Raw genomic sequence first — 18,979 nt, forward strand, 5'->3', positions numbered from 1 at the left:
GCAAATGTAGGTACATCACAATATGTATATGAACAAAAATGTTATAAAATTTTCACATACAAAATACTACCACTATCTAGAACTGAACCATTCATAGACAAATATTTTGACAGCTTCAAACCTATTTTTTTTAAATATTATCTTCTTACATTAAAGCTTTTAAACAAAATCAACCTTACAAACTAGTTTTAGAAAGATTTGTTTAAAAAAAACATAGTGTCTACAATCAGTGATCTCTACAGTACTCTACCCAACAATTTAATTTGAAGGAATGTTTTGAAGACATAAAAATAAATAACAGAGCAATGGGCACAGTGGAAAACAAATTGCCATCAATATATACAAAATTAATTGAATACAATTTGAAAACAACATGGTTTTGAAGGATGAACTTACAATCAACTATTTCAACTAACTTGAAAAGAGCAATAATGTTTAAACATTAATATTAATTTTAGTTACATCACAGTATGTAAGTACAGTAAACCAGAATTACTGTAAAAAAATGAAGCAATTATTAGAACAAAAAAATTTTTGCTTTGGATCAAGTTCCTGCTTAAATTATTTTCTATTTACAGAATATTTGTTAATTTAAGAAAATGTGTATACTTTAGGTTTGTTAAAAATTTAAATATTTATAAAAAGGCACAATTTAATTTTTATGAGAAAACAACAATTTATCTAAAAAGGATTGAAACAATTCTTTTAATCCATGTTAGTAATAAAGGCATGGATTCTTTTCACTCTTAAAAAGGCTTACTTTTTCATCAAATTAATTCTAAAAATCAAATACTACTTAATTCATAAAGCTTTTCTATACATTATTATTTTGATATTGGATTTTAAACAAAATAAAATAATGGACAGATTATGGGTATATATGATGTGAATATGGGCACTAGAAATAGTAGGATCATGTCAATGAAGGTCAGTGCACCTCAGTATCTGAATCTTCTTCCTGTGATGGAATCTTCCACGGTGTGTGAGGGAAAAGTTCTGTGCCTATTTTAAAAACAAAACTTCATGTTAGTTTCAACTAGGTGTTGTTTTTTTTTAGATCTGTTGTTTCTTATAGAATGCATAATAAAAATTACTGTTTCTTAATAAGATTTTTGTAAAAGTTGGGCACTTATCATGAGTTGGTGCAGTGTTTGTCTAAATGAAATTTATTTATTTGAATTTAAGCTCTACATTATAGTAATTTATAATATTTATAAATTTGAAAGTATTATTTTTCATACATATTTTAAAACATTTATAATAAGAAACAAAAAAGCAAATTTCCCGTTAAGAGGAAAAAAAGCAAACAAATTTCTCTTAAAGAGAAGCAAAAACAACTCCACTTGAAGAGAAACAAAATCACATTTTCTTCAAGAAAAACAAAACCACATTTCACTTACTGGGGGGATCCCTGGGAGTGCGTGATGTGGTTGGCCTGGAGTGGGTCAGACGAGGGGGTGGACTGACGGGCCCCGGCCGTGCGATCTTCGCCAGGAGGCCATTTTCTTTCATTTTGTTCTTGTGTAGAAATTGTGTCTTCACTTGCTGCGCCCACTTGGGCCTCTCAGATTCCTCCATCCCAGAGCTCATCCGCTTGAAAAATAAAATCATTAGCTCACCAAAAAGTGCTTTAAATAATACCATACCACAATAGAATATTCGTTTTTGTATTGAGTTGAAAAACAATCATGTTTAATTAACAAAATGTGCCTTCAAAATATGAAGAAATACTACCAAACTTTAGAATAAGGTGTTCGAATTGTGTCGAAATTGAGGTGGAAAAAACCATACTTACTGTTAAACTTTGTGATCTACTAAGTGAGTTTAGCACATTAGATCCTGTATTAACTTTACTACGAGCTTTTTTCACTAGATCGTCTGTTGTTGATCCATAAGCTTTTCTCTGGCGCCTAAGGAATAGTACATTGGCATAAAAATAAATAAACTATTTTAAGTAAATTAAACAAAATGGAATGGTTTTCATAATTTTTTAGCGCATTTTCCATACTGGCAATTGCGTTTAATAATGCGCCATTTCTGGATGGATGGATGGATGGATGGATGTGTGTCTGCAGCTTTAAGTCGTGTCTCCTCCTCAATGAAGCAATATCGAGGACTAGTTCCAAAGCAAATATGTTAAGCAAGTTCCAAGGATGATTGTGGGCCAAAAAAATTTCCGGAAGTCCTTCCTGGATTTCCCGGAAAAGCCAAAAAACCTCGAACAAATGCAGTTTTTGCTCCATATCTCGGCAACCAGACCACTTAGCGACTTGAAACATTTACCAATCGATTCCTGCCATAATTTAGAACAATATTGCCGAAGAAAGTTTTCAAAAATATCCTTTCGTTCGGTCACAAAAAATTAATTAAGAACATTTAAACTGAGCATCGTGTAGGCCTAGGATGATTTAAACTGAGCATCGTGTAGGAGTTTATATTTATAGGATGATATTTACAAAAATTTACAAATTACAAATTGTTATGGATGACATAAGGAAATTGCGCTTAAATTGTCACTAGACTTTTTATTAACTTGTTTGTATTATATTATCACGTATGGTAAACTGTGGATGAACAAAAGTCATGAGTTTGAAACCCGGGCTCGCCCCTGGCCATATTTCCCCCCATGTCCAAACCAGTTGATGTGATACAATGAGAGAGGAAGCAAAAACTTGGCTAAACTAAAAAAAAATGCTCAGTTCTTAACCCTGTTCCAGTCTGCCTGGCTAAAGAACATAAGCCTGAACAGGTAATGACTTAGATCACTGAGACTTCAGTCTTAATAAAAAAAAACCAGGTAAAACCAGGAAATGAACAGGGCTGTGTATTGTACTATCCACAGCATTCTTCTATACACCACAGCCAAAGAAATAGGTGGTCTAGTTTTTTATGACACTCTCCCTATCATCAGATCTTAAAGAGAACTTAATTCTTTCAAAACTCATGTTGGATTAAGTTTAAATATAAACTGTTTACTTTTTTTTTTTAAATCAGACTACACATGAGAGAAATAATAGCCACAACTTACAGCTTCGCTACTTGGTCCAACACCTCGTCATTGTTCAGGTAGTTGTATCTCCAGGTGTCTTTGGGAACTGGATCAGACCCTCTCCATGGAACAGGACCAGAGGGCTTCTTACCTCCCTTTACTGATTTTTCTTTTAACTTTAGCTTGCTCATGTCAGACACAGGGGGGCTCTGGAATAGACAAGTTCATTCTATTCACACAACAATATACTGGATTCAGATCATATATTTACGGCAGTCAAATCATGATTTTTCTGTATTATTAAGATCATGTTTAAAGTGTATAGCTAACAGTTTCACTGTATTAAGTAGGCCTACATGGTAAAATATCAGGAGGGTGTATACAAAATATTAATTGTAAGTATCACTATCTTAAAATCAAATCTGGCCCTAATTCTAAACTGGGACCACCTCAATACAACATTTTTACAAGAACTGTTTTGATTGAACACACCTTTGGCATCAAAGCTTGGAAAATCTTAAACTGTTCAATAAAGTTTCTCTTCCATATGCCATTTTCATAAGGACTAGGAGTGAACGTAAGGCTCCAGCCAAAATGTAAACACTTTGACATCCACAACTGATCCAGCTCACTTAAATATCTCCAATACCAACACACCTACAAAAAACATTTTTAACATTTAAATGCTTATGTGAAATTGTTTCAGGAAATCCGGCCTATTAAAACATATGATTTCCGCTATATTCTTTAATACATATTTTTTTAAAATTTGACAGCTTAGTTAAATTAAAATTTGTGTTTTAAAATATAATGTCCTATATTAATAAACACAGCTATAATTAATTATATCAGTTGATTGATAAAAATTTTAGCGGGGTGGTAGAGTGCTTTACTTCTAACCAGAAAGTCTAGAGTTTGGATCTCAATCCGGATTTGAGTCTGCTGGATGTCCACCATCTTATTGGGTATCTGACTCAAGTCAGGGAAAGTAAAGGCAGTTAGGCATAGCAATGACCACACCATCCCTTCATATGTCGAGGTCAAGCAACACATGAACTCTACTTCATCTGGAAGGGGAACTTTACTTTTATAATAATACCAATAAAATTATTTTGGTAAAATAATATCAGTATGGTCATAGGATATACAATACCTGGGCACACTGACACAAACTGCGAGCATCGAGAAAAGAAAAGATGTACAGGGTGATCACCCTGGGTAAATATCTAGTGAAGTCATCCTTCGTGCAAGGGACCCTGCTGTCTATCAGCTCTCTGGCATATTCTAATTGTTTTCTTTTGCTGATCCCAACCAGCTCTTCAAAAAGTTGCCTTCTTTGATCATCATTCCATTTTTGAAACTGTCAAACAAAACGTGTACATGAAAAGCTTTGCATTTTAAAATATGTTAAGCACTAGTTTTAGAAGATCATTTCAACTACTACATAATGCTCCTATTTAAATAATTCAGTAGAACAACCATCAATTATAACTAAATTAAACTTTGATTACTATGAAGATGAAACTTATCAACATATTTCTGAAGTTTCTGAAGTACTAGGGACGGCAGGGTTGAATGGTTGAGCGTTTGGCAGCTAGTCGGAAGGTCTAGAGTTCTGATCTGTTTTGAACTTGGATGTTTATGAGTCCACCCAGCTCTGATGAGTATTTGACTTACATTGGGGAAAGTAAAAGCAGCTGACCACACAATTCCTTATATGCTGAGGTCAAGAAACATAAGAATTCTACTTCATTTGCCCCCACTAGCTGGAATAATAAAATTTATGGATGTATTTTATTCTGATTAGATAAACGCTAAGTAATAATAGTTAATGCATGCTATTTTAAAATACAGAGCATTTACCCATTTGCCAACAAGATTTTTTCTTTCTTCAAATATCTGAAAAAAAAAAACAAATGTTAATGTTAGAGAAAAGTAGATTGTTAATTAAAATATTTCTTAATTATTTAACCAAGCATGACAATAAAAAAGTCTTGCAAATTGTGTCTTGCTATTTACTCAGATTTCCTTCTTGCATTTTACCCCCTCACCATTTACTGTTGTGCATTTTACCAAAACCCAATAGATCAGTGCTTCTTAAACTGTTCGTAGGTACCGAAACCCAACAGTTTCACATGAGCATTCACATAACTCTTCTTAATAGTTCTATTGTCTGCACTGACAAAATCCAATCATGAATAATATGAACTTGATCTCCACCGAACCCCTGAGACTGACTCACCAAACACTTGGGGTTCAATCAAACCCAGGTTAAGAACCACTGCATTAGAGTTAGACTGTTTTATTTATTTTATTAGAAGTAGACCTAGATCTAGATATTTAACAACTAGATAATTCAATCTTGAATCTACCTTTGTGTTGGCTTCTTAATTGCTCTGTAAGTATTAAAATAGTATTATAAACTATAATATATAAGTATATAATATATTATTAAAAATATACCTATATCTAAGTATTTTAATCTACCTTTGTGTTGGCTTCTTCATTGCTCAATGGTGTCCAGGTACTATGGATGCGATTTTTCGCTATCATAGACATTTTAGAGAGATTCTTGATAAGAAATGTTTGTATTTAAGCTTTCAATTGGATTCTATTAGTTTTACGTTTAATAGACAGTGTTAATGGAAGTAGTAGTAACTAGATCTAGATCTAGACTCTATAATCCATTGCAAATGGTAGTAAGATGAAAAATGAACCCAACATCGTACGCCATCTTTACACAAACGGGTTGCTGTGGATAAGTATTTAAGTGATTTGATAATTATTTTTTATTTGTTGTTTGTAATTGCAATACCCATATTTTAGCAGTCTATTGTTAAAATTGTATGTCTTTTGAAAAAATAAAGAATTATTTCATAATTGAAATTAAAACGGAAAGCACGAGATTTCAACACTAGAACGTCACCGGGCAGACAAACATGGCTGCATGTTAGTCTGATAATTTTCTTTACTGTTTGCCAAAATATCATAGCTCTTAGGTGCATTATTTCAGGAGTAAAGTAGTTTATTTTGATGCATTAATGAGGTATGTATCTTTTTCAATGAAATATATTTTACGATTTGTTGTTGTTTCATATTTTAACGAGGTATCAAATTGCACGTGCATTCCAATTCCATCCCAACTTAAATTTTTAAAATTTTTATTAAGTTCTTAAGATTTAGCAGAATCTAGTCTTCAAGACTTTTTCTAATCTAGAATCTAGATTAGGTCTAGAGTAGCTCTGTCGCCTCGTAATGAATGTGACGAATATGAACACCTCCGACCATAACTCACTTTTTGGGGTAAAACTCCATTGGTGATTTTAGCGTATTTTATTCCCTGCTTCACGTTCACCTCCAGTTGAGCCTATTTTATTATAAAACTATAAACACAACCGAGTTTCACCCACTTTGGTAATCTATCGTTTAAGGTAGAAATCTAGATCTAGATCTAGACTCCTCTAGAATTCTAGATCTAGATTAAATATTAAAGATCATCCAGTGGTTAAAGCTCAGCTGCAGCTATTCCCCTGGCCCTGTTTATCGCTTCCTATAGTTACTATAGTTATAGTAGGCCTAATTGTTTGGATGTTTATTACAAAACTACTGATATCTGTTGTCGCATGTACATTTCTAAATATATCCAGGTAAAATTCTTTTGTTTTCTCCTTCTGGAAGACTAGGTTTTAAATTTTTTAAGTTTCAAGGTATGACGTCGCAGGCGATTCTAGATCTAGTCCCCCGGATGAAAAGCACTAGGTCCCAGTTGAGACGAATAAAACCAATCAAAGCTTTTTATAACTAGGTTAGCTATAAGTTAGACTGTCGCTTGACCTACATTTTTACCGGCGTGATGGCTGACAAAAACAAATTATGGCCACCAAAAACAACGTTACAGTGATTCAGTTTTTTAACAATCTTTCATGGTCATCTCAGAAATATATAGGCTACTTAAAATCGTTATTTTTGTGTAATTTTACATCCAGCTGAATAACTTATGCTACTCAGTAAAGTGGTTTCAATTTTAGGAATTTTCACTAAAAAAAAATAAAGTTAATGAAAATTAATTAATTAATTTAGGGTGCTAAAATGTCTTTTCAATTGGGATCATTCTCAGCTTGTCTTTAAGGGGGTATGCGAGGAAAAAAAATCACAATTTCTTGTTTTTCGTCATGATGGGTTTCTTGCACTTTTGGATACTTTTTCCATTTGTGTATAAAGAAAATAATAACTTTAAAGAGAAAAAAATATTTTATGTGTTTGAATTATGATTTTTATGACCCTATTAATTAAAAAATAATCAATTTTTCCCAATCTTACAAGCTCTCTATGAAAAGTTTTATATCGGTCATTTTGTATTTGACATCATTGGAAAGCTGGATTTCTCATGTATCTAATAAACTTAATTTCCTACATCTCGGAAACACTTAAAGCTTACAATCGGCTTTGCAGTTTACACAGATATGGTACTTTCCTGACCTAGTTTTCGTTACTTTTGGCTGTTTTTCTCGGTTCACAGGTTTTTAACACTAAAAAGCCTACTACTTTTTTATTTATTAAACAATGCCAACCATATTTTCAGTAAATGTTCTTTATGCAAAAATACAACTTTTGTCACGAGGGAATTGTGATTGCTTTCATAGAAAAAAAGTATTTGATAATTAATATGCACATTTTGAAACTTTTGAATACTAAAAAGGGTACGATTTTTTAGACCTTGTAAAATTCTTACTAGTATTTATTTCAAAAAGTTGTCGTGACAAAAGTTTTAATACATACTGAAATATAAGCAGTTTAAATTTGATTGCTATAGGTGCATAAATAAAAAAGCCTTAGTATTTTTAAAAGAACCAAAAAAATCAAAATGGCGGAGGTTTTTTGGGTTTCCATGACAACCAAAATTGTTTTCGGCCCTTTTTTTGCTGTTTAACCATTAATGTCCCGTAACGCCCGCTGCCGCCCGACACCGTTAATGTCCCGTAACGCCCGCTGCCGCCCGCTTACAATACGCATAGAAAAATTACATTTGTTTCATTACAATTTGGCCTACAAATCCTAATTTTTAACTAAACAGGAAGTCTGATAGTTTCAGCATCCTTTTCCGGTCTTCTAATTTCAATGGCGCTTTTGAAAGATAAAAAATAATAGTTTCTTTCTATCTCGAAATTTTAGACTCATCGGTCCTATTTTTAGTAGATTTAATATTAAAAATAAAATAAAATAATGCCTCTAAACGTATCTAGGCATGTATTTTATGAATTATATATCTTAAACATAACCAAATTGATATTCAACTGTTAAATTCGATGCATAGTTGTTTAGACAAAAATAAATAAAGTTGACTACCGAAAATGACCGGTTTTGAATATTCTCCGACATTTTTTTATTTTTATACTGTACTTGTACCGAATATAATATATTCTATTTAATACTGTTGGAAAGCCAGGTTTATTCCCAACATTAAGCAGTACTTTTTTTCTTAGTTTTCAACTTTATTTAGACAAAAACAAATATTTTGTGAAACTATTCACTTGATCATACAGAGTTATGCTCCTTACATTGGGCCGTCATGGGTGGAGTTTTGGTAGAATGAATGGGACATTAATGGTTAATAATTACTTTTATATGCCAAATATGATAAAAGTATTCAAAAAGCTTTAGATCTTAAATTGTAAAAAATAGAAAAAAACATAGCATATCCCCTTAACAACATACACAGCTTGTCTGTGACAACATAATGTAATTGTAGTGTTGCTGCAGATTAGGAAAACCTTGATAAAATAGTATACTTAATTCAATATTGGCAGAGATGAGGATGAATAAAATAACAGGCCAAGCACAAATTTATGAGGTAGCTTGGTCGAATGTTACAGCATATGACTGCTAGCCAGAAACTCTAGTCAAATCTGGGTCCACAGAATGTACCTTAGTCCCCCTAGCTCTTGTGGAAAAGTAAAGATGGCTGGTAGTGGTGATTGCATTATCCCTTCATGTGCAGAGGTCACAGAAACTGTTTATGTAAAGACTTCTATTCTCTGATCTACAACTCCCTGCAGCAGTCACGCAATTCTTAAAAAGTTAAAAATTTGAAACCCAAGTCATTCTTTCTCAAATCTGACTACAGATTATTTTTACATATCGTTTTTATATACAGTAATAGTGAATATGCTGGCCGTGTCTGGATACTCTCAAGTTACTGTTAAGCAAGATCTACACACATTTGATTCTCCTGAATAAATACATCCATCGGTAGTTTTTTTTTTTTTTTTTTGAGTCATAAAAAATTGACATTTGAAACACCTGACAAGTAATAAGGTCAGTGGGGGATATTGCTACCTTTATCAAAGTTTTATAGTGTAAATAAAGAAAAGTTTAGGCTTGTTCAAATCTTTGACTCTAACTATAAATAGCTTTCTTGCTGTATCTACAACCTTACACATCCAATGCCACAACTCTTTGGGTCCAAGGTCATTAAACCACTTGACCAATAATTGGAGTATAGTATAAGGAGGGACGCATGTAGGCCTATAGAGCAAGGAGCATCAGAGTTCAATTCAATGGTTAATACTGAACAATGCATGTAATGAAAATATCTATACAGTGGAGTAGTCAGTCAAGAAATATTTTAAATAAAGCTTAAAAGAAAACTTAAGTGAGATACCCTAGCTGCTTAACACTAATTTCATTTTTATTTACTTATCATTCTGACTTTGCACTAAATCCACACCTTTTTATAACCATTTTTTCAACTAACAATGTGCATGTTAACTTGTGGTTAATGTAATTATCACACCTTTCACTTAGAGGCTAGTTCTTGTGAAATAATAATGTAGAATTATGTGCAATAATCTTGAAACAGTATTATTACTTAAGCTATTTACTTTTCTTACATAGGTGATATTATGCTAAGTGTCCAAGCATAGTTTTATCATATAGTTTGTCTTCTATAAAAAAAAATTCAGACCAGACAATAAAAGATAGGAGTTGGTTTATGAAAGATTTTATAGTTAATCCTGTTATTGATCAAAATTAATGTGAATACTTTTTCTGAGCAACAATTATAGTATTGGCCATGGTTGCATTAGTGTTGATAAAAGTCTTAATTAATTTTCAAATAGCTAATGTTATAGTGTTTAAAAATGTATTTATTTGCAGACTTCAATGAAACCTTTACAACCCAATAGGACTTTTCTTCATCCTTAACAAGATAGGATACTAAAAAAAGCTCAGCTAGGTTACTTTTTTTTGAAGATACATTTGTTTCATCAAATAAATATAGTGTATAATTATGTCTCACAATCATATAATGAGCAATCAGCAACAGCATTCTTTAATTAATACAAGTGGAGCTGCTCAAAATACACAGCAAAGAAATGTAATGGCTCAACAAAGAGGTGGGTATTGACCATTATAAATATGAGAGAAATCAGATATAATGGCCAAAAATAACAATTAGAAACTTTAAAAAAAAACATTTGCATGTTTGTATTCTTGCTATAACATCATTTTGTATTTTACTTTTTCGCTAATTATGTTTTAATGCATACATGCATTTTAGTTACATTGCATTTTTAAAAATATTTTCACTGATTTTTACTTGCCCAAATGCGAGTCAGAAAGTATTGCTAAATAAACTTATTCAAGCAGTCTTGTTTATGAGATATTTTATAGTACCAGCCTATAGTCTATTCAAGTTTTACTTTATTGTTGGAAATAGTGATATCCTAAGAGTGGCACAGTCTGAACCTTTAACACATTATGTTAAGAAAACTAACCTTATACTAACATCACAGCAGCCATTACATGACACTAATCCATCTAACAAATTCAACACTGATCCTAGCTCCAATTATCAGCTGTGTGTTAAACAAAAAATGTTTTAAAAAAAACTAAACCTCAATAAACATAATTATTATGCATTGTTCAATAAACCACACTATAGTAAATAAGGGTTGAAAATAAAAATATTATAAAAATTGTCTGAGTTTCTGTATAAGAATGAAAATAGAATAAAATTAAATTAGGCTATTGATAATCCTTAAATTATCCCATTGATGTGTGCCAAACATAACCAAACTCAAGCTAGATATTTGTTTAGTGTGTTATTCAGACCTGGGAGTGTGTGATAAGTAAGCCCTGAAGTTGAAAAAAAATTGCTTAGCTTGTTTTTATTTTCTGATGAAAAAACTGTTCATCTCAATAGGTAATTTTTTCTTCCATTGGAGGAAATATTGGCCATTTCCTTAAAATTTGATCTTATTTAATGCCAGGTTCCCAAGCGATGTCTTCTAAGCAAGCCTATCAGTTGCAGCCCACACAAAATATTCAACTTACACATCTTCAACAGCAGCAGTTGGTGAATAACTATCATGGTCAAAAACAAATTTCAACAGATATTGCTTCAGCTCATCAGTTTACTCCAGCTTTAGGAAACATGCCTGCACAGAATGGTACAACTTACCAATCTATTTCTGGTGAGTCTCACAACTTAGAAATATTTATATGAGAAAAAGATATATAATATGTTATGTGAGGTTAGTAACAGAAGTGGAAGATTGTAACTAGTTTATGGTGTGTATCATGATATTCATTTTACATTTATGTACTTAATTATTCAATTACATGTTTTTACTCTTCTTAGGTTCTTCCATTCACTCTAGTCATGGAATGGATAACAATGCTTTAAGTTTGCAACATCAGTCTTCACATCATCAGTATCAGCAACCCCAACAACAATCAATTCAAACTCCTGTACAGCATTTTCAACCCACTCAGTTGTCACAGCCACAACAGCCACATCATATTCATCAAACAGTCCCACAACACCACCATTTGCTTCCACAACAGCAACAGATTCAAATTCAGCAGCAACCTATAGCCCAACATCAGTCATCAAATTATCAACAGCAACAACACATACAAATCCAGCAGCACTTACAACAACGAAGTCTTCACCAGCAACGCTACCACAAGCAGCAGCAATCACAACAGATTCAGCCTAAGCAAATTTTGCAACATCCTTCAAAGTCCAATTTAAATCATGTGACAACACCCTCAACCATTCAAGTGCAACAAGGAACAAAACCTGCTGTGATTAATAATACACCTTCCATAGCTGAAAATAAAAATGTTAATGATAAGGTATGTGAATTATTTTTTTTGTTTTAGAGTTTTAAAAATTCAAAGGTGTTTGGATTTGTTTAAAATGCTCTGGTATTTTTATAAACATAACTTGCCAGCAGTTTTTTCTTGTTTCTTTAGTTGTTTTTCTTTATTCCAGGTTGAAGTAAAGTTAAGTAATGAGGAATCAGAACAATCAAAAAATAATGCGGCTGAGACGCTTGGCTTGGCAAACACAAAAGAGAAAACCCCTATGTGTCTTATAAATGAATTAGCAAGATTTAACAAGGTTTGTTTGCTAATTTTAGTAACAGTCACATGGTCCACTTCGTGATTATTTTGAAATTTGTACCGTTACAAATTTTATTCTTCAGATGAGCCATCAGTACACGCTGGTGGATGAGCAGGGCCCTGCCCATAAGAAAACTTTCTATGTAAAATTGAAGCTTGGTGATGAGGAATATTCTGCCTCAGGAGAGAGTATTAAAAAAGCTCAGCATGCTGCAGCTGCTATTGCCTTAGTTGAAACAAAACACCAGCATCCACCTCCTAAACCAACAAGATACAGCAGTAGCAACAGTGTGGATAGTGGGGGTAAACTTACTTCTGATAGTTAATTTACTACTTTATTGTATACTTATTTTCCCATTTCTGTAATTTTAATGCGCTTAAATATATATTTAGATGAAAATATTACACCTACTGTTGAACTAAATGCTCTTGCAATGAAACGAGGGGAAGCTGCGATCTACAAGGCAATTGAGCCACAGCAGCCTTCATATTATCCTCAGCCAGGAATGGATTATAGGGGAATATATAACTACAACCAGAGGTAAAGTTACATCATTACTTTTCACTTACATTCTGTAGGCCTAGTAAAATTCTGTTTAATTATAATACTAATTTTTCTTTTGTTTTAATTTTAAGATATCAGCAGTACATGCGAGCTAACAGAGATCCTCGTTACCGTGGTAGTGGTGTGCTCTGGCCCCTGAGATACCATTATCCTCGTATGAGTCGTGCATTTTATGTCTCTTTGCGTGTAGGCCATCGTGAGTTTATAGGAGATGGCCCTACAAGGCAAGCGGCACGTCACAATGCAGCACAGAAGGCCCTGCGCATCCTTAAAAACCTGCCTGTACAGATAGAAGCTAAAAAAGATCAAGAACCAGCTGAAGAGGAAACAAATGGTAATTGAAATGACATTATTACAACTAGAAAGCCCAAATGTAAGCCACTTACATTTTGTATATGGCAGTAAATATTTTAAGGTTGAGAATAATTGCTAAACAAAAGCTCCTATTTTTATAGATGTTTTTTTTTTTTTCTTACCAAGTAATTTATTTAAATATAAACCTTTTTCAATAACAGACAGTTTGAAATCAGAAATCAGCTTGGTTCATGAAATTGCTCTGCGAAGAAACATGCCTGTCAATTTTGAGGTTAGCTGGATTTTCTTTTACTTAGAAAAATGTTTAATATATATTTAGCTTATTTTAGTAGTTTTACATAGGCTTGTTTTCCATTTGAATTAATAATTGTTAAATTCAAGAAAATTTATACGCTAATGGTTTCTAGTTTTGATTTTCAATTTTTAAAATATTGAAGGTGATTCGAGAAGCTGGCCCACCTCACATGAAGAACTTTATAACACGGTGTATAGTAGGTGAAAAAGTTACAGAAGGAGAAGGAAACAGTAAAAAGACATCCAAAAAGAAAGCTGCAGAATTAATGTTAGAAGAACTAAGAAAACTTCCACCTACTCCTACACCTGTTTATCCTCGACCAAAGTCAAAAATTCAAATAAACAAAAAGAAAAACAGGAATCTTATTAAGGTAATACAAATAAATGTTTGAATATCCAAAAATGAATTTTTGCATCTGTAATCAATAAAATAATGAAACTTTTAAAATATTTTAGTCTGAGCTTCAGCAACAAAAAGCAGATCCAAACTATGGAGTTGGCATCAATCCAATCAGCAGACTTATTCAGATTATGCAAGCTCAAAAGAAGAAGGAACCTGTGTATACCTTGATAGCAGAAAGAGGGTTGCCCAGAAGAAGAGAATTCATTATGCAGGTTAGCATATTTCAGACCTAACCCTTTGTCTAGTACACTTGTCAATGCTTAATTAATACATTCAACTGGACAAAGTTTAGCTTTTAAAAGTGAATTTTTTAAAGTTAAGATTGTTAAATTTACAGGTAATTATAAATATAATTAGTAAGATTAAGACTGAGATGCCTCTGGTGTTTGGTCATCTTTTGCGCTTAAGTTATATTTATTTTAAAAGATGGTAGTTCCAGTTTTTAGCATTTCAAATACATTCTTTATTGAAATAATAGTTTGATCATTTAATTCAGTTTTCTTGGTTTGATAATATTTTTATTTATTGTTTGTACTGGATATATTACAAATATTGTTTTTATACCACACAGCTAATGGTTAAATATGTCTGGTAAAATGGTCCACAGTTGTGCTCCTGTTGCAAATATGTGATATTTCAACAACAAAAATATTTTTGTGCGGATGCAATCACAATTCATCAATTTCATTTTGTTTAAAAGCAATACAAAAAAAGTTAATTTACCAATTAGTTTGGTTTTTTAAATGTTACAGAAAATTTGGAGGAGGGGGGGGGGGGGTGGTAGGAAAATTGCTTTAGGTTATACTGTATTAAAAATGAAAGTACTCTTCTTTCCTTTTGTTTTTTTAAACAATACCAGTTTTAAATCTGGCATTTTTCCAAAAATGTCTGGAGCATTACCGAATTTCTTTTACTAGATGAAAATACACTTTTTCATTTCTTATTTACTTATAAATTACAGATAGGTCTACCCAAAGGGACTTGAGGTGTGAATAATTTTTCTTTTAACCTTTAAAATGTTGCTTTTACTTCATAGGTTGAAGTTGAAGACAAAAATTGTACTGGTACTGGCCCTAATAAAAAACTTGCCAAGAGATCTGCTGCTGAAGCAATGTTGCAGCTTTTGGGATACACTAAACCTAGCCCTCAGCCTGTCAAGTCATCATTTAAACATCCTGCTTCTGGGGAGGTAACTATCTTTGTTTTACGTCTCTAAACTATTTTAACTTATTTGATAGTGATCTCACAACACTAACATATTTTTTTAAAGGGAAATCAAAGCAATGGTGATAAAAAGGTAACATTTGTGGAAGGTGATATACCTACTTCAGATGTTGTTGAAAAAGCTCCGACACCAGTACAACCTACACAGCAGCGAGTTCCTGGGCTTCTTCATCTTCCAAACAGCACTAGTAAATTGGCAACAACTTCTGCAGGTAAATTTTTTTTCTTGCATGAATGTTTTGATTTTTTGTTTACTATATCTACTTTAGCAGCTGACTTTTTTTTTTACAAAGTATAGTAAGTCTTCTCATAAAAGGCTTATAATAGTCTAAATAGATGGCACTGATGGCTTTTATTATTGAAACTAAGTGAGATGGTTGCATTTTAAACTGGCATTTATAGACAAAATATTTGATTTACAGCTTCTGCAACTACTGCTCTTGCACAGCCTAAAGAATCCCTAGTCAACTTAGCCAGTATTCTCAAACCTAATTTAAGACCAGAAATACAGTTAAAAGAGCTCTGTAAAGCACTTGGTCATGAAATAGAGATTGATGATTTTACAAAGGTAAATAATTGAAAAGTTTAAATTACTCTTGAACCACTTCATCATTTTTATATTTACTATCCTTATTAATAAACTATAAAAATAATTCAATTTCCTTACCAATATGTTCCTCTTGATCAAAATAGTTTTAGATAATGAGCAGTTACAATTATTTAAATTATTTGCATTTGCAACTTTACTTTTTTAACTGCAAATAAATTCTATATCTCCTTTTCTTTTTCTTAATCAGAAAAAGCCAACTGGAACAGAGCACATAACAAGGATCATTATTGGTAAAGAACAGTCTCAAAGCTTTCATGGAAGTAGCAACACTCTGGAGTCTTCTAGGGATATGGCTGCTTTGGATGCTCTCAAAGTTTTACTTGCTAAAGTTAAAGATATTCATCCTGGTGGAGATGGGTAAATACTGGTCTTTTTAACAATCTAATTATATCCCCATAATGTGACCCCAGTCTGCCAGTTATATTTATTAAATAAAGCAGTTTCTAATTCAAAATGCTTTCCAGTAATAAGTGAAATCCATATCCAAGGGTTGATAAAAAATTGTAATTAATATCATTAATTCATGTTCATTTCACTCTGTATAAAACTGGCCAGATATGCAATTGAATATTCCATTAATTTTATCAAGTACTTCACACGTTTAAAAGACTTGAAGTTATTATGTATTAATATTAATCAAATGTATTTAAGTCTTGAGATTTCCAACTGTTTCTAATGTTATTTTTCTATATGTGTAGACCACAACTGAAAAAGGAACTACTCACAAGATCGAGTTCTGGAATGAAGAAAGACATCTCTAAATAGACAACGGCATGTTTTTAATATTTTAGGCATTTTAGTTAACTTAAACACTAAATTTATAAAATAATGAAGACATTATTCCTTACTTCTCACTACTGCCTGGTGGTTTGTAAGAAAAATAATGACTACATAAGCTTTGGTATTTTTATTGTTTAAAGTTAACATTGCCATGGTGTACTTATCAGTGTTACATTAGACCAGAGTTTTTGTTTTTTTCATGGGTTCTAAAGCAGAGAGTCTCATCTTAACATTTTAACAAAGGGTTGTAAAGGTTTTTTTTTTCTTTCTAAAAAGTTTCCTATTTATATTTTTCTAACTGCAAAAAGACATGTTTTGAGAACCCTTGATGAATTGCAAAACATTTCTTTTGCTTTGATGGTTTACTTCTTCAAAGGTTGGGTATCATTTCTTGGTTGAATATTTTTGTTTTCTTTTACAATACTTTAGGCCCAAAAAAAATTGAATTTATAAAACTTCTTTAGTGAAATGCATTTAAATGTTAAAAATATTTTTAAAAATCCACATAATGTATTACAAATTTTGATCCAGCAATATTTATTGTTTGTTGCAACAGTATCTTAATATTTAGTAGCTATGGTGTACAAAAAGATGTGAATATTACGCTGTAATCTAACAAGCTTAAGATTATCATTTGTCATATAATATTACTTTAAATGAAGTTGTCTTTCAGCTGTTGTCTGTGTTTTTATTTAACCAAGTATGTACCTTAGGACTTTAGTTAAAAGCCCATTTAATCTTTGAAGTGATTGATTTTGAACAAAGTAATTTTCTGTGTTTTGTCTACAGTTAACTATTATTAAATCCGTTAAAATTACCCCATTGAAGCTTGCCTTTTTTTATACACCAATATTCATTAATGCAGGTTTATTACCTTCATGTTCAGTCATCATCCATTCCACTTTATAACTGTGAATCAAAATATAAGTGCTTTAGTATGAGATAAAAAGTATTGCACAGGGACATAACTTGGTGGAAAGCTATTTATAATATTTTCCAGACTTCAGTACTGTGCGTTTTTTTTTTTTCTAACCATATAATAAATTTAAATATAGTACTTGCATACCTGCTTGCAACGACAGATCAATTGTCCTTTATTTGTCACAGCACAACTCACCTACAGCACTATGAGTTGTGCTGAATCAAATGTTGGTTATTTTCTTATATTTGTCATTGTAGTCTTGCTCTGTTTTGTGTGGTCTTCAAAATTTTTACTACAGCACATTAGAACACATATATCACCCAACACAGAGCAATCATGATCTTTAGCAAATACAAGGAAATAGGTTAAAAATTTGTTTGTTCTAAAATAATTAGTGCAGTCAATCTATTGTACTACTACTCTATGTTGCTTTTATAACTTTTTATAAATTGGACATGAGGTTTATTAGAAGCTTGCATTATGGTATAGGTTTTTCAGAACTCATGAGCAGGCATTAGATATAGTATGGGGTTTGTTTGTTTTTTTACTTAATTTAAAAATAAAGTATACCAAGCACATTTCAATATTAACTGCCATTGTATCAACTTATAAGTGGAATGTAGAATTGTGGCCTGTTTTTTGTCATACCCGTGTGTAGTTGTAAATTTTGTAAATAACACATCCTGTTGAGTTTCATAATCTTCATACTAATCTTTCACCATTTACTACTAAAGGTTAAAGAATTTTAGCATTCTAGATTTTTTGTTCATTGATTAGTATTGTTTGTTTAAGTTTTGACAATCATAGTTTTTGCTAATGTTTGCATTGAGACAAGCTCTCAAACTAATTATTATTGGTTTCCTTCCTTGAAAATGCCAAGGATGTTTTTAATGATTCTACAATTTGCTGCAGAAAATCTGTATTTTTATCTGCTTTTAACATCCATCTTTATCAATGTGTGTACACTGAAGTAAAGTGGAATTCCTGTGGGCTGCTAAGCATTGAATGCATGCTTTGAAAGCACATAGAAATAGTAATTTTTTCTACCGTGAATGTTTCAGGTTAATATTTTTTTATCTTGGTTGAATGTTGTTTTTTCAATCAACAAATGTATGCAGTTTTGTTTTTTTTACTAACAGTTACATTCACGTTTCATTTTCTTTTGTTTTAGAAAAAGCTGTTATGTATTGTTAGCAATAATTTTGAGTTTGATTTGTGGTTGTGATTTTGTATGTCCATCTTAAAAGTACTTGCTCTCCCATAATCTTGCATCTTAAACTGTTCTAAATTTTTGTTTCATTATTCAGAGTTGATTCAGTATGAAGATTACAGTTCTAGTTTTGTTTGCCCCTTTTCACCATAATCATTTCTGTAGATTTGATTATTGTTGTTTCTCCTTAGTATTTGGAGACATAATTTCTGTTTCATTTTGAAATAATAAAAGTGTTTTGAGATTAACAACCTTA

General features: G+C 31.9%; 2 protein-coding genes across 3 annotated transcripts; one reads left to right on the plus strand and one right to left on the minus strand.

The window, feature by feature from the left end:
• Positions 1–544: 544 nt before the first annotated feature.
• On the minus strand, positions 545–5,723 carry LOC131936881 (F-box only protein 16). Its single transcript, XM_059293978.1, has 8 exons — positions 5,477–5,723; positions 4,853–4,888; positions 4,143–4,349; positions 3,482–3,646; positions 3,029–3,198; positions 1,796–1,910; positions 1,401–1,593; positions 545–1,002 (listed from the first exon to the last, which is right to left on the minus strand). Exons 1-8 carry the CDS (start codon positions 5,546–5,548, stop codon positions 929–931), a joined length of 1,032 nt encoding a protein of 343 aa, XP_059149961.1. The 5' UTR covers positions 5,549–5,723; the 3' UTR covers positions 545–928.
• Positions 5,724–5,901: 178 nt separating this feature from the next.
• LOC131936883 (double-stranded RNA-binding protein Staufen homolog) lies at positions 5,902–18,979 on the plus strand. 2 transcript variants are annotated; one of them, XM_059293980.1, is made up of 16 exons: positions 5,902–6,035; positions 10,145–10,383; positions 11,260–11,463; positions 11,631–12,130; positions 12,270–12,398; positions 12,484–12,703; positions 12,794–12,941; positions 13,037–13,299; positions 13,481–13,551; positions 13,718–13,945; positions 14,031–14,189; positions 15,014–15,166; positions 15,248–15,413; positions 15,624–15,769; positions 15,999–16,168; positions 16,510–18,979. In XM_059293980.1, exons 2-16 carry the CDS (start codon positions 10,278–10,280, stop codon positions 16,574–16,576), a joined length of 2,730 nt encoding a protein of 909 aa, XP_059149963.1. In that variant the 5' UTR covers positions 5,902–6,035; positions 10,145–10,277; the 3' UTR covers positions 16,577–18,979. The 2 variants fall into 2 exon arrangements, with proteins under 2 accessions (XP_059149963.1, XP_059149964.1); XM_059293981.1 differs by lacking the exon at positions 10,145–10,383.

This window comes from Physella acuta, unplaced genomic scaffold, assembly GCF_028476545.2.
Source record: "Physella acuta isolate Inbredline_101_S28 unplaced genomic scaffold, ASM2847654v3 ptg000194l, whole genome shotgun sequence".
Taxonomy (NCBI): Eukaryota; Metazoa; Mollusca; class Gastropoda; family Physidae; genus Physella; species Physella acuta.

What these genes read in the sequence shown, in the direction of transcription:
- LOC131936883 (XM_059293980.1), top strand. Translation starts at nt 10,278, where the DNA reads ATGTCTCACAATCATATAATGAGCAATCAGCAACAGCATTCTTTAATT. An exon ending in TGTAATGGCTCAACAAAGAG is followed by an intron (nt 10,384 to 11,259) that starts GTGGGTATTGAC and finishes ATTTAATGCCAG; the next exon opens with GTTCCCAAGCGATGTCTTCT. An exon ending in AACTTACCAATCTATTTCTG is followed by an intron (nt 11,464 to 11,630) that starts GTGAGTCTCACA and finishes TACTCTTCTTAG; the next exon opens with GTTCTTCCATTCACTCTAGT.
- LOC131936881 (XM_059293978.1), bottom strand. Translation starts at nt 5,548, where the DNA reads ATGTCTATGATAGCGAAAAATCGCATCCATAGTACCTGGACACCATTG. An exon ending in TCCAAGCTTTGATGCCAAAG is followed by an intron (nt 3,199 to 3,481) that starts GTGTGTTCAATC and finishes TGTCTATTCCAG; the next exon opens with AGCCCCCCTGTGTCTGACAT. An exon ending in TTGGACCAAGTAGCGAAGCT is followed by an intron (nt 1,911 to 3,028) that starts GTAAGTTGTGGC and finishes ACTATTCCTTAG; the next exon opens with GCGCCAGAGAAAAGCTTATG.